This window comes from Apus apus, chromosome 3, assembly GCF_020740795.1.
Source record: "Apus apus isolate bApuApu2 chromosome 3, bApuApu2.pri.cur, whole genome shotgun sequence".
Classification (NCBI taxonomy): domain Eukaryota; kingdom Metazoa; phylum Chordata; class Aves; order Apodiformes; family Apodidae; genus Apus; species Apus apus.
Window position 1 is genome coordinate 40,213,015 of NC_067284.1, and position 15,663 is coordinate 40,228,677.

The 15,663-nt window shown below is 36.1% G+C and overlaps 1 protein-coding gene across 3 annotated transcripts in view; it reads left to right on the forward strand.

Moving 5' to 3' along the window:
- The first annotated feature begins 802 nt into the window (after positions 1-802).
- Positions 803-15,663, forward strand: part of TBC1D32 (TBC1 domain family member 32) — a 78,750-nt gene continuing 63,889 nt past the window's right edge. For 2 of the 3 annotated variants that reach the window (XM_051613470.1, XM_051613473.1), the window contains exons 1-13: positions 803-846; positions 3,086-3,240; positions 7,029-7,190; positions 8,661-8,838; positions 9,478-9,549; positions 10,732-10,857; positions 11,673-11,751; positions 11,911-12,011; positions 12,097-12,158; positions 12,651-12,795; positions 13,519-13,578; positions 14,982-15,081; positions 15,357-15,494. In XM_051613470.1, the coding sequence (XP_051469430.1) occupies positions 3,086-3,240; positions 7,029-7,190; positions 8,661-8,838; positions 9,478-9,549; positions 10,732-10,857; positions 11,673-11,751; positions 11,911-12,011; positions 12,097-12,158; positions 12,651-12,795; positions 13,519-13,578; positions 14,982-15,081; positions 15,357-15,494 (1,378 nt within the window). In that variant the 5' untranslated portion in view covers positions 803-846. Of the gene's footprint in view, positions 847-1,546; positions 1,613-3,085; positions 3,241-7,028; positions 7,191-8,660; positions 8,839-9,477; positions 9,550-10,731; positions 10,858-11,672; positions 11,752-11,910; positions 12,012-12,096; positions 12,159-12,650; positions 12,796-13,518; positions 13,579-14,981; positions 15,082-15,356; positions 15,495-15,663 lie in introns of those variants that run through there. The other variant, XM_051613471.1, reaches the window with a different exon arrangement.

Sequence of the window (15,663 nt, forward strand, 5' to 3'; positions counted from 1 at the left end):
CTATTTGCTCTTTTTGTAGTATTTCTTCCATTTGAGGAGGGGATGGAGAGTTAAGGAGCACTGGAAAATATCCTCTCATTCCTATTTTTATTTATTGAGACAATCTGCTCTCTTGATGATGCATATTGGAAGTAACAGCATGAATGTATTCCTTCGATTTCCATGAAAACCTCAGCACCACGGCAGGCTGGGGGCTGGACAGAGATGTGCCCTGACACACCCACCTGCAGACTGGGAAAGCCGAGGTAGCTGCGGCTCAGTATTTAATGAATGTTCCCGTGGGGAAGACCCTTATTGATACACGTATCGCAGTTACCCAAGCCGTGGGGCTTCCCTTGCCATCGCCTGAGTGCAGGGTACTTCACCACAGCTGCTGAGTAAAAGCAGGCGAAGTGCAAACCAGTACCTTCCTAGGTCACAGCTGTTCTTCGGCACCTTCATTCTAAACAACGTGGCTAAGCCGCGCAGTAATAAGAAGGCCGTTTCATGGCCGAAACAGTTGTCAGAGAACCTCCTGGGGCTGCCGGCCTGTTGCCGTTCCGGCTTCGGCGCTCGCCCCGCCACGGCCAGGGAAGCCTGCGGCGATGGAGGGCGGCTGGCAGGGGGGCCGGGGCGCGGAGCCAGCGAAGGCCTAGACCCCCGCCTCGGGGTGGACTGAGAGAGCGAAAGCGCCTCGGCGGCCGCGGCGACGGCAGCAGCCGGCAGCGGGGAGCAGGCGTCAGGCTGAGGCGGCCCAGCCCTGCCCCGTCCCGCTGGCCTCTCGCGATGTTGCTACGGGCCCTGCGAGACCGGGCGCCGCCGGTTGCTACGGGCCGCCGCTGCCGCGGGGGGGGCAGCCGCCTGGAGGTGATTCCCGCCGGCCGGGGCGGCGCGGGGCGCGGGTAGAAAGCCGGCGGGGGCCGCCCTTCTCCGTATCTCAGGGGGCCCCGGGTCCTGGGGCTGGGCGGAACTGGGAGCGCGGGGAGCCGGGCCGGGCCGGGCCGGGTGTGGCGTGGCGTGGGTGCCGGGAAGAGCTCCGGGGCCTCGGGGGGTGGGAGGTGGAGGGCGGCGCCGGCAGCCGCGGTGCGAACCCGGTACCTGGGGGCAAGGGCGGCCGGTGTGTGCTGGCAAAGCCCGTCTGTGCTTTTGGTGACAGCGTGAGAGAAGGACCTGGTCAGGCTTAGCCTCTTCTGACGCTTTTAAAAAGACGAGTGCCTGTCGTTAGAAATCTGGTTACTGCCAAGAAGTGATACGCAATTGAGACGACTGACCATAAAAATCCAGAGGGGGGTGTGGGGGTGTGGGTAGGAATCATCGCCCTGCTCGTGTTTCTGTTGCCTGCTATGATTGCTTTGTTTCTAGAATTAATCGGTTCAAAACCTTGCGCAGTCCCAGGCTCGTGCAAGGGCACACGCTGGCTCCGACAGGCCCCTTCGGGAGTCATCCCGTGGGTTACGGGGTAGGAATTGCAGTTGTTCGACAGTGCCAGGAAAATGAATTTGAGCATCAAAACTGGGCTTGGGGTGAAGTGATAATTTAAAATTTGCGTGGCAGCTGAATGGGGGATACGGGTGGTAAGAAAAAACCCAAGCAAAACCCCACCCACAACAAATCCATATTAATTTTAGGTCAGGTATGTCTGTTAGTGACTGTATAAGTCAAATATGATTTTTCAAAGCAAACTGGACGTGAAACTGCATTATTCTTATAATTTGCCTTTACGAGTAACTGGAGTGGAGGCTTTGCACTGCTTGCCAACCAGTATCCAGATACATACACTTTAAAATGCCTAGTGATACCAAAATGCCAAGTGAAGTTTTTTGCAAAGGATTAAGATAATGCAATGTTAAGGTCAAAATACAAGACTAATGATAATGGCTTAATATAGACCTAAAAATGCATTGACTTTGATCCCAGGAGTACAAGAAAGAGGGATGCAAATCAGGGACTTAATATAAAATTTTTAAAAATATAAATATTTTAATGCTGTTTCTCGTGAGATCCTTGAGTTCATGTTGAATTGTGTTTGGGCAAAATAAAATGTCCAGCATCTGTGCTACTTCCCACAGAAAACTGGTGCTAGCTCCAGGAACGGTTACCTTTCCTAAAGTGTAACTCTTCCAGCTGGTGCCATCTGGCTTTGATTTTTTTGTTAGTTAATACTGTTTAAGTCTGAAGAAATGATTTATTATATTGTCTCTACCAAGTGTGCATATTGTTTATGCACAGGTGCTCAGAGAATCATTGATTGACTTAAAAAAAAAAAAATCAAAGGTCTCTAAAACATTCTTAGGCAAAATACTAGAAATATATAGGCTAGAACTTCCACTGGGGGTTGAAAGTATTCCTTGGCATATAAAGAACTTTTAAGCCATTCATTTAGGTTAATTAATTAATCAAGATAGAAATGGAGATTCAGGGTTTTTTGCAACCTTGAAAACTAAACTGCTGTGACATTGTCTTCTGGACTTGACACATATTTGCAGCTTCTCATTGCAAATTCTCACTGGCATGTTTGCCAGTTTTTCCCAGTAGTTGAAGTGTTAAATTGGCAGGAGTCTGTCAGGTCACTGCAGTTGATTACCCCAGGGAAATTAAACAGTTCTGACAATCACACCTGGTCCCTGTTTCTTGCAAAAACTGCCAGCACCTTCAATCATGGATACAGCAACAGGGATCCAAAAATCAAAACTTAATAGTGCTGTGGCTGAGAAGAAGCTGAGAGACTTATGGAGGTTTCTCATTAAGATATGGTAATTACATCTGTAAGAAAAAAAATATTATGTACTCTTTTGCCTATTTGATAGGCAAGTCCTCAAGCAAAAATGAACAGGAATAGTCAGGATTTTCGTAATACAAAATGATGTTTAAGAATACTGAACTAATAGGAAGTTTATAAAAAAATATTTATTCTAATTTATCTGAAGATAAGCCTTATGAATTGTTTCCTGTCGGTGGTCATGTATTTTGATAGCATAACATCATGTTGTTGATTAACAGGAAAAAAGTGGCAATGTAAGAGGTTTATGTTTTTCTCACCATCTTGAGGGGAGGAAAAAACCCAAAACTAAGAAAGCATGTTACTTTTTATGTTTGCATTACACAGATGTCTCACTTTACAAGCGAAGATGAAGCTCTGTTACAGTCTATGCTTAGGCAGTTGCTGCAGAGTGTGAAGGAGAAAATCACTGGGGCCCCATCAGTAGAATGTGCAGAAGAGATTCTCTTGCATTTGGAGGAAACAGATGAGAATTTTCACAAGTAAAATTTTTTTTTTTTTTTGCTATTTCTAATATTTTGAAGGAGGTGAACCATGTTGAACTATATTATTCTTGGGAAATGTTTATGATTTAAATTGCTGTGTGAATGTGTATGGATTTTTTAATATATATATTTGTTTATTTTTTTTCCCCTGTCACTAATCAGCTTTCAAAAGTTGCTAATATAGAGAATAAAATTAATTTTTCAATTTTTGTGTTTTTTTTTCCCTGCACTCTTAATAATACATTATTTTTACTGTAATGAGAAATTGTGAGCTGTTTGTGAGAGAGGAACTTAAAAAGCTACCTAACTTAGCCAACTCTGATGCCTGTGTACATGTAATGTACTAAGTACACATGGAAACAGAAGCTAGAAGAAATCCTCACTGAAGGCTGTCAGTGGTTTTGATACCTGCTAGACAATATAATTTTGTTATTCAAAATAAGGTGGGTTTTCAGAAGCATAGCAGGCTTCCATATTGATTGTTCTGTCTGGCTTGTATTATTGAACCCTTATATATCTTAGCAGGTAGTGGTTCTTTTAATTTATGTTTTGAATAAAGCAGGAAGGTATCCCCAGCACAGTTTTTTTAAAAATCAGACTTGACAGTGTGACCTCACTTACATCCAACCTACATTTCTGGAGTCTATGCTTCCCTTTTCATGATATTCTCAGCTGTTAGGGGTTTTTACTACACAGATTTTTAGCATGGATTTATGACAAGTTAAAAGAATATCAAGCTGAAATTATCTTGAATACTTTCAAATAAAGATCATAGTTCTGTGTCCTGACTCTTTGAGAAAGCTGGTTCCCTGCCATTTTTTTTTTTATTTTATTTTTTCTCAGAAATGACACTATATACATGCTCTTAAATATGCTGATGTTTAGCATTGCTTTGTCAGTGGTAGAAGTTAGGAAAAAGTAATTAAAATAGAGCTTGGGTTATCTAAAATTTCACTGTAACTTTAAAACTTTGATGTTTTTGTGTCTTATGAAGACGTTTAATGCTTTAGAATATGTTTTAACTCAATTTTGATTTGTATTACAAATTGTATCAGATAACACTTTTGTTGGTAGCCTTGTGAATTTTGAGCACCAGGTTAGCAGATGACAAGCATGAGAGTAAAAAAAAAAAGTTAGCTACACAGATATCAAAGTTTAAAATTAGATCTAATTTTGAAAGGAAAACATTTTTATGTTACAGTTAAAAAAACCCCAAACAACTAAAAAAAAATATTTCTGTCAATATTTCTGCTGAGGGCTTACTAAGAGGATACCTAGGATGAGGGAGTAAAGTCTACAACTGGTAGAAACTGTGTGTACATAGCTTTCCCTGTTAGGACAGTGAAACCATGCCACCCATCACTCTTTCTGGCATCTCAAAAAATTGGTGATCCTTTATTTTAATGAGTAAAGTTTGAACTTGCGTTTAATGGAAAATCAACTGTTGCTTTAAATATAGAATGTGAATATCACTCTCTGGCGCTGGAATATTTCTAGAGGTACTCTAGTCTTGTTCAATACCCATGGCTGTATAGATTGGTTTTCATTGAAGGTTAGAGGTCATATGGTGAATTATTAGTGATGCCATTAAGAAACTTTCTCCTTGATCCTTAACCTGTCCATCCAGACTGGAAGCTCCTTTATTAGTAGTGTATGCTTTTGGATTGTACAATACACTAGTTCAGCTCAACATTTTTATCAGCACTGTTTGTGCCTTATGGTCATTTTGTCTCAATAATCTTAGCAGATTTGGAGACCTTAGTTCACACTTCAGTGTAGAGAAGGCAGAAACACAGGGTCCTGAGAAAACAAATAAACAGGAAAATTGAATTAATATCAAAAGCTGTGTGCAGTAGTAGAAATCAGGATTTTTAACAACATAAGTAGCATTTTTTTTTATTATTATTTTTTCATTAAATTAGAGTCATAGAGTTTTTTTAGCACTTTTTTTTTTCTTGGTGCTTCTGTTGTAAGACCAAGGGATAAGGGGAAACTGCACCAAGCTACAATGCAGGAAGTTCCACCTCAATATGAGGAAAACTTCTTTACTGTGAGGGTGACAGAGCACTGGGACAGGCTGCCCAGAGAGGTTATGGAGCCTCCTTCTCTGGAGACTTTCAAGACCCATCTGGATGCATTTGGGTCTGATCTGCCCTAGGTGTTCCTGCTGCAGCAGGGGGATTGGACTCATTGATCTTCAGAGGTCCCTTCCAACCCCTATCATTCTATGAACCAGATCAGTCTGACTTGATTCTGCATGTGAAGAAGTAGTTCTATTGTTTCTGAAACACGTATTTGTTACAAAATATTTTTAAGCTGGAAAAATGATGCAGAAGATCAAGGCTGAGACATCAGGCAGGCATAAACTTAGTGGCATGAGTAACGACGTGATTGCCAAATTTCAGTTTGAAACAATACCCTGGAAATGTTACTGTCATAAAACAACTGAAAGGAATTTTTATGAAAGATTTCATTCAATGGAGTGTTGTGTGCGGTTTCATCATTGAAAATAATTAAGTAAAAAGCTGGCTTTGAAGACAAATGTCTGTTTGCATCTTTCTTGAGATGTATTTCTTCTACTTTCATTGAGAAGAGTGATGTAGGAGTCTAAATAAGTGGGGAAAAAAAAAGTCTGTTACACCTGATGGAACCTGAGGTAGGCAGTCCAATGAGGAACTAGGTATAGTGATACAAGACACTGTGGTTTTGTTTTGGTTTTAATATCTTGAAAGTAGGCATTTATTTTTCAGATCGAAGCAAAAACTGCTGCCTGTTGTAACAGTTGCTTTTATTTACATTTTTATTTTATAGCTTTGGACTGTACCTACATGGTGAACTGACTTTTCAGTTTGAATTTTTCTCACTCTCTTTATCCAAATTGACACAAAGTAGTTGTGCATCTGCATTTGATTTAATGAAAGTATAATGGTGCATCTACTGTGTATGCATGATTGCTTTTTTGTGTGTTTCTGTTTGCCTTGTCCATTATACAAATCAGAAGACTAACAGAAAAAATGTTTATATATCCTGCACACTACGTTTTAACAATTTCTACAATTAATAGAGTCTGAGGACTAAATGAGGGTCTTTTATTTGAAATCCCCATCTGATTATTCCTTTGTTTAAAACCTTTGTATTATCTAATAAAAAAATAAATACAAATTCCCTTAATGTAACATGGACATGTAATCACAGACAGCTAGTTTGTCTACTTGACTGAGTGAGATCTTCTGCATCCTGTCATTAAATAGACTGTGTTAAGCCTGAGACATACTCATTGGTAGAATTTATAAACTGTGCTTTCTGTGTTTCTTCTCGTTTTTGTATGTGCACTGCATAAATAATAATACCAGATGAATATGCCATAACACAGTGCTACAGTCGGGATGCTCCAAATAAGGTTCCTTTGGAAAAGTTTTCATTTAAGATGTTTATATTCTATGATTTTTGTCTAAACTTTAGCTGCTTATATGTGCAGATTTTTACATTTAGAAGAAGCATAAAGAGAAGATAGAAACTATTTGTTATTGTTTCTTCCTGGAATATGCTAATAGCTACCATATCAAAGAAAAACAAACTTTGTTGTGTTTTTTTTTTGTTGGTTTTTTTTGGTTGGTTGGTTGTTTTTCACTATTGAGGTTTATTTCTCTTCAAGTCATAAGCCCTTACCTTAAATTAAAAGTTCTGGTGGGAGAGAAGATAGCTAATGTTAATATAATGTTGAAGATATTTAATGGTGAGCTCAAGTAAATATGTTACATTTTAATTTTGTGTTTTTGCTGCAGCTATGAGTTTGTGAAATACCTTAGGCAATATATAAATAATACGGTGGGATCTGTGATTGAAGAAGAAACAGAAAAGTGTACTACTGCTCAAAGTCAGGGTGAAGTATCTGGCTATGATACACTTGTCCAACATGTTACTAAGAAGACCCGTGAATCAAAGGAGTGAGTAAATACGTGTATTCCACAGTTTATTTTCTTCGTCTGTGTCTTCCTTTCTCCTTTTTGGGTAACAAAAGTGATGCTTTGCTTTCAAAAATCAGTGGTAAGCAATTCTGATATTCCTACCTACATTGCAATTTGTCATTCTTCGTCTCATTCTTATATGTTCTAGCCACTAAAACAATTTTATACATGACTTCAGATGCATTTTTATTGCACCATCTGAATTTCATCTCTATCTGCGTTTAGTGGAACTAGCATTTTATCATGGTGCCTATTATTTACTATGTGTCCTCAGTAAGAAAGGGATTAAAAATACTGTATGTTTCTGTTCTATAAGATTTTATTTTCTCTTTGTTTTCAGAAGGTTTCTTACCTAGAAGTACAGAAAATTACATTTTGTGAACCACACTTTTATAGGGTCCTTTTCTTCTTACCTGTCCACAAACATTCTGAACTCTGATCAAGCATTCTTTGGTCTCACCATGATGGTTCTGATAGCATTTCAGGATTATTCAGGGTTCCAGTATTGTTCCTTGTAATTACTAATTTTCTTTGATAGGTAGTATGCTTAAAGGTATTTATGGAGAAATATGTATTAAGGAATTTAATCAACTACACGTGGCTTTTATTTCCACCAGAAAATAGATGTTAGGGTGACTGTTTTTTCAAATTATGCTGTTTGTGTCTTTTTTATTTTGAGAATCAGGTTCTTGTTAAAGTTGGTAGAAGAAGCTCCATTGAACTACATATGTCTGTATCTTATATTTCTAATTTGAGAGGTAGGAGGATATTAAAGCACAATATGGTAATTTGTATATTTGGTGACTGTAAAATAAGTAATAGTTGCCTTAGGTAAAAAATAATTTGAAATAGAATATCAACATTTTACAATAGGATGCTTTTCTGAAGCAGCTTTTCTTTTTAATTTCTTCCTTGTGGATATTATTATTCTTCAATTTATGTAGCTTACAAAAACCCTGGTTTTGTTTAAGGCAAATTACTTCGTGTGCATGACTTGTACTCAAAATCTTGAGTCAGGCTGATGTGTTCTCTTGTAGTGGTTCTGCTTGAGGCTTATAGCAGAAGAAAAAAATAGATGTTGAATTTGAAGAAACACAAACAGTAACCAGGATGAGAACTGGCCTGTTTTCTCTGCCTTTGGGTGGATTCACATTGTTCCTTCTTAAGAATGTTCCTTCTTAAGAACTTCCCAGAACAGGATTATGTTAGTTGTATTTCATTGAATGGTTTTAGAAGGGCAAAAGGAATTTTATTATAATTTAAAAAATAAAATTATCTGATACATTTAAGGTACTCATGTTGGATTTACATTCTGTTTTCATTTATCTAAATTCAGTGAGTTTGGGTCCAACCAGTATTATGTCACACTCAGTTATAATTTAGTGATTTAAAAAAAAAAAACAAACTGATTTTTATGCTCTTTAATATTAAAATCCTCTTTATTTGAAGGTACAGGGATATGATGCATGCCTTGAAGAATGTCATGATGGTTGTGGTAGAATCTCTGATTAACAAGTTTGAAGAAGATCGGATACATAGTAATGAGCTGGATAATAAAACAAAGAAAGAACGTCAGAGTGGCTATTATACAGACAACTGTTCTGACAGTGACTCCTCATTCAACCAAGTACAGTGTGTTTTCTCTCTCTGTTACAAAACAAGCATACTACTGCAAAATTGTTAGGTTTCTGTCAGTGGTTACTGGGAAGCAGCCCTAGAATAACCCTTCCTATCTTCGATACATCCTAAACCAAATTAACTTTCTTTCACTCTGAAGTACTAAGCTTATAGTTGCTGTCTAAACATTAGACAATGTATGCTAGATGAGATTAATATGATGTCCATATGCTCTAAAGTACCCATGGCAATACTGCATAGAAAAAAGAGAAAATAAAGGTAAAAGCAATACATTGTGTGACTTATTGTGATTTTACTTTAGGAGCCAAGTAATATGCAGTTCATTTTCAGACTACTGCACTATGCTGTATTATTTATGGAATTGATTATTATAAGGGCTTTTCTGAAGATACGGGAAACTTTTAAGTAAAGTAAAGCCAAATATGTAATGAGAACTTGTTGCCATCAATTTAACTTCAGGCAAACAGTAGAAACCATTTAGAATGTTGACTTTAATGTTAAATTAGTATAAATGTTGAAGTTCTAATTATTAAAAGTAAATTAGATATCAGAAAGACTGATGATTGTAATCTTCTGCTGTTCAGTTTAATAAAATATTCTAATGATCATGCTATAATGTGTATTACAGAGTTATACATTTATGAGTCAAGAACAGTTGCAGCTGCTTGTAGAAAGGCTTGACCCTATTCAGCCTAAGGAAGTAAGTTTCCAAGAAGAAACAAAATATTAATAAAAATTAATGTATATGGCTTATTGGAAAAAATACTGTATGTATGTAAGAGTTTATATGTACCTATGTGGAACTTTGTCTTTTTTCTTTCATGTATCTTAGCTTCAGTGCAGCAGCTGCTCTGTAGTGCAGTATTTCACTGCTCATAACCCATCTCTTTCAAAAGCTAGTGTTACAGCAAGTATAATTTTGTGGTGTTTTTTTTTTGTTTTGTTAGGAGTATCTGTGCTAGAGATGGGCATTTTTAGTTTGAAAAAAGTGGTTCTGTGAGAAATAATTGTCTTCCTGTACATGTGCCCCTTGCCCTTCCTGGTAACTTCTGTGTTATCCTTTGTGCTATCCCTGTCAGAAGAGAGAGGTGGCTGCTGATTTGCCAACAAGCTGCTGCCAGATGGAGTATATAAAGTGCAAGTTAGGTTTGCCATCCTGCCAGTGGCAGTACTAATTTGGGTCTCTAACCACCAGTCAGCACCAGCTGCTGGTATTTTTGAGGGTTGGAGAAACATAATTTTGAGAGTGCTGTCTCAGAAAGGTTTGTTTGAGATTGTCTGGCAGTTGAAAAAGGCATAGTAGATGAGAACTGGAATATACATTGTGATAAAGTTTTCTTAGAAAAACAGGTAAAAAATCGGAAGCTGGTAAAATTTCCTACAGTTTATTGCAGTAAAATGACATAAATTTCTAGGGATTACAGTTGTCTAAAAACAGAACAAAAAAAGTTTTTTGAAATTACATAGCTTAGAATGCTGATGAAAATTCAGCAGTAGGACATAGTGTTTGTAACTAGTTCCAGTTTCCCTTACTGATTTTTTAGAGAGCTGCTAGGCACAAGTAGTATTTGTGGATAGTTTCTGATATTCCCTGTTAAAAAAATAATTTTAATCCCAGCAGAAAATGAACATAATCCTTGCATCCAGTATTGAAGAACTGTAAAAGATGGTTTTGTTGCTGCTTCAAATAGGTTTTTTTGTTTGTTTTCTCAGTGATGCAGTGTTTTGTCTAAATCACCATGAAAACACAAGTATTTTTGATTTCCTTATGTGTTCTACAGCCCAATCCTGTTCCTTCCTTTCTCCAAATTATATTGTAAATTACGTATTTGAGGGGTTGCTGTGAACAGATTTGTGGTGTTTTTCTTTTTGTCCTCTTCAGGTTCGCCAGGAAGCATTGCAGACACTGTGCTGTGCCCCTCCCTCTGATATACTGAGCTCTGAGAGTTGGCCACAACTGCGTAAACATCTGACGATGTCTCTGTCAGATCCTGATGCAGCATTCAGTGTAAGCTAGTGTTTAGTAATTAATTAATTAATGTAAGCTAACGTGTTTAGTTATCAGATGTGTAGCCTTAGCAAAGAGTACTAGAGAGGGCTAAGAAGTTACACATGTATTAAGAGTAGTCCAGCAGGGTCCTAAGATATTTTTATTACTTGTGGATGTATCAGATAAACTTTTTTAAGTAAAAGAACTATATGATTCTGATAGATCTTGATTTGAAGTATTACAACAGGATTTCAGTAGGATTTTTAGAGACTTGAGTCCTTATTTACATATCTTTTGAAGGGAATAAAGAGGTTTGAATGTCTTAGCAAACAGACATAAAAAAAATTTGACAAAACTTCTGAAAAATGTCATGCTGGTATTGCCTATTTAAGTCAGTTGTAAGTTCCACAGTTATGAGGAAATGTTGCACACTAATATTCCACAGGCACTGTTGAGGGGATTAAAAAAAAAGGCAGTTGCTGGTTTTTCAGTATTTATTATGCCAATTAAACCCTTTAATTTTTTTTTATTTAAAAATTATTTTCAAATAAATATATACATTAATGTTCGTGGAAAAGTACAGTAATATTCCCTGATCTGCTTCTTTGTTTTGCAGTTTCTCTTTGGTCCTGTCAGTTAAAGTATTTCAGTAAAATTTCCTTTGAAGGTTTTTGTGGTCCCAAACTGCATGTTTTTAAAAAAGTCTACTTCACTTCTTTGGATATCTGAGCAATATGTTCTATTAAGAGTAATGCCACTACATATTGATTATTGACATTATTAATACACAGTTAGACAACTATTTAATACATTTGTTGCTTTTTCTCCCTTAGGAGAAAATTCTTAGGTTCTATGCAAAAGCCTTTTCTTCTTCTCCATTTAATATGACAAGAGAAGTTTATACAAGTTTAGGTATGTGCGTTTACTTGGATTTAAGACTTCATAAGTCATATACTTGCTGAAAATATATAAACATTCTATAAAATAAAATTAAGCTGTATAATAGTTTGTTTTGCCACTATTATAATGGAGGTAAGGTTGTTTTTTTCCCCTCTGTTTTTTTTTTTTTAGCAAGACACCTGGAGCTGTACTTTCTTTCTGGAGAATACTCTCTTTGTATTTCAACTGGTCTGGATGTATCTAACACAGACATAAATCGTTTACTTAAAAAGGTATAAATGAACTTTTCATGCCTTTTTTGTCATTACTGAAACATCATGCATTATTTACTTTTAACTGTAATAATTATGTTTTCAGGTCCGCCTTTTAAATGAGTATCAAAAGGAAGCTCCCTCTTCCTGGATCCGTCATCCAGAAAAGTATGTAACCTTCACAAACCTGTCACTTTTTAAAAATTAATTTTGATATATTACTAGATGCATATAATTTTAGCAAAAGTTTGATTACAGGATACACAGATGATTGGTCAGTGATAAGGGAGAAATATAAAAAAGGGTGGGAAGAGACAAATGTGGGAGTTGCATAGGAGTAGTCATGGGTCCTATTAAGGTGCTTGCTAAGTTTTTGAAGGGTTCTAAGTAGTTTTTAAGAAAAAAATGTGGATGTTTTACAAAGTAACAAATGTAAAAATATGTAATAATGTAGAAGAATACACAATGTATATTGTTACTAATTTTATTCATGGTAATGGAAGGAATTAATATCCTTACAAGATCACGTTAAACATTTGATATTTATGATTTATCTGAACAGTGAGATTTTACCAGAATTTTTTTCCTGAGTATTACTGGTGGAAAGATTTAAGTGATTTTTGTTTTCTGTTCATTTTTTTTCCTGTTTGTGTCTTTAAGGTACATGGAAGAAGTAGTAGAGAGTACCTTGTCACTTTTATCAGTAAAACATGAGCCTAATCAGCCTACCACTTCAGATTTTTTGAATCCAGTCTATTTCTTGGCTCTGTTAGATATTAAAGCAATGTGGTTTAAAAAGTGGATGGTAAGCGAAAATACCCAATCCAACGACCTTTAACTTTTTAATGTCTGACAAGTATTTTGAAAAGTTTGATTTATGACTGTTATTATCACATACCTATTGTGACTTGATAACAACCTATAATGAGCTCTGTAATTAAGGAAATCTGGGGTTTCTTTAGGCATTTATATCCTTTACCCTTTATTCCGTTTCTATTCAGTTGTTAGTTTTCATAAAATTTCTGAGAACTTACTGCCCTTTGGGACTTCAGTCCCTTTGTCATGATTGACTGATAGTTGTCAAAACATGCAGGTAATTTTCTGGAAGAGTGATGAGCATGGAAGTACAGTTATATATGATATGCTGCACAGAAATTGCTAACCTCTAGTAGACATTAGAGGTTTTTTTGCACCTTACCATGTATAAACACATAATTTGGGATTCACATGAAAATGTCAAAACATGTAGTCTAGCATTTCAGTGTAGTTACTGTTTTTCTGTTTGTTACATGTTCTGCTTCACATTGTTGTAATTACATAATTTTTTTGGTCTTCTTAACTGTACTGCAAATAAAGGCTCAGTTGAGGATAATACTGGTTTACACAAGCTGAAGTTCAATACATTGAATATGTATTGATCCTGTGCACAGGATCTCTAATAGAACAAAATCAGAGATAACTTCTCTTTTTTTATTTGAAAAATAGAACTTACTTGCTTGAAGTTGACATTAAGTCTTTGTCGTTTTAGCATGCATATTACAGCAGAACAGTGGTACTTAGGCTTTTGGAAAAGAAATATAAATCTTTGGTAAGTATTACTCAAGAAAAATTTACTTGGAACTTGTTCTTGCTTTACACATTGTGGAGTTTTTTTTCCTTTTGTCAGAGCTGTTCCATGTTGGTAGCTAGATGAACCTTTTTGATTTTAATTTGTTTTTTTCATTTCTCTTTGCATATAACAGTGATTAATTTAAGCAAAAATGAGTATGTGACCAGCTCTGAGTAAGGGGAAATTTGAACATTTTATAGCAGATATTTAATTAGGATTATATATTTTCTTCATTGCATTTGTATTTAGAATTATTTCTGACAATGTATAAAAATAGAAAATGGTGAATGAAAAAATACGAAACCTCTGGGCTGAATTTGGATTTTTTATGAGAAGAGATTAAAAAACCACCATTGTGTTAAGTTTTAAGGATTCAAATATCAGCAAAATAAATTGTACTGGAACAACATCTGTATTAATGGAGGTGTTAATCCTATCACATATTCTGTTTGGGCAGATCACTGGGATGAGTTTCATTGTTTTTAGTAAGAGCAATGTAGATATGGGATCCATTCATAGAGACAACTTTGGCTAAGTTTTGTAAAATCTTGTAATATGAATGAAATATAATGTAAAATATATGTAACTGAAAAAGTTAAGATGTGAGACTTAAGAAGTTAAGATGATACAGACAACTGTAGAAGACTTTGGTCTTGTTTATCTGTATGCATAGAATATAGATTAAAGCGTGTTTCATGTGACAAAAGATTTAGAACAGGAAGCTTATTAGCAGGGTAGTCTAATCTACTTTATAAGCATATAGTAAACATCCAATTAAGTATTTTTCTTATTTTATATATATATTTTACTTACAGCTATGAATAAATCTTAGCAGCTCCAAACTGTAATAAATCTAAATGTATTGCTTTGTTAATGTTATGATTAATTTCTAAATCCATGCTGACATTTTTTTAACTTGAATATACATTGATTAGTTGGTAATGCTGTTATGATGATATAGCATTTCTGGAAAGAACGGTAGTAGCACTGACAGCACCCAACAACCAAACTTACAGTTTATTAAGTGTGTTCAAGACTTAAGTTTTTTATGTGTGGAAAATGAAAATCTTCTATAGTAAGGACAGTATGGAAATCACAGATTGCCATTCACTTCTCAAAATGCTTGCATGTTCTCTGTGCTCTTCTCATAGATTGTCTAAATGCTTCTGGTAGCGTGATAATGTAATAATAATGGCAATGTGTTTTAATAGCCCTGTGAAAATTTTCTTCCTAACCCTTACAAGGCACTGAAACATTAAGTAATTGCAGCATAGTGGATATTTAGGTTTTTGTGTTAAAGGACAGTACTTGGATACAAGAGGGAGTGACTTGATTGTAAAATACTGGCTATTTTATAATTTTGTGTTTTTTTCCCCCCACAGATTAATGCAGCTGTTCAGCAATGTTTTGATTATTTTGAATTTTGCAAGGCAGGAGTTAAGAGAAATTCCAGAGCCAATGACTTCTCCCAGCATTATTGTAGTGAGTTTCTTCGTATGTCTTGCATTATGTGCACGTACATCCACGTTCTCTAGGTCTTTGAGTATACTGTCTCAAGAGGAAGACATTCTATCTGTTCTTTTTCTTCCCAAAATTGTACATAGCTGTCTTCTTAGACAAAACTAATAGTAGTGGTTGGTTGCTTAAGCTGTCTGTCTTTATAAACAAAATGGTCTATTAACGTGATGGGTAGTCGCTAGGTACTTTAGAGTAAACTAAAAGAGTCAAGTTCTAATTTTTTTGTTTTATTGTTAAAGGTGATAAGCAGAACTTTTCTTACACTGGACCAGAATTGCAGTATGTCTATTTTGTTCATTCACTGTGCCTTTTAGGAAGATTGTTGATCTATAAACAAGGCCGAAATCTCTTTCCAGTACAGCTGAAAAATAAAAAAGGTAAGAGGAGAGCTGAGGAAAATGGAACCTGTTGGGCAACACCTTACTCATACTTGATACACATTTCCAGTGCAATATTGTGGACACAATAGGACAATACTTTCTTCAACATTTCTGTGCCTGGAAACATTTCTTAAAAGATGGTATAGGTAGTTTTGGACATCAACAC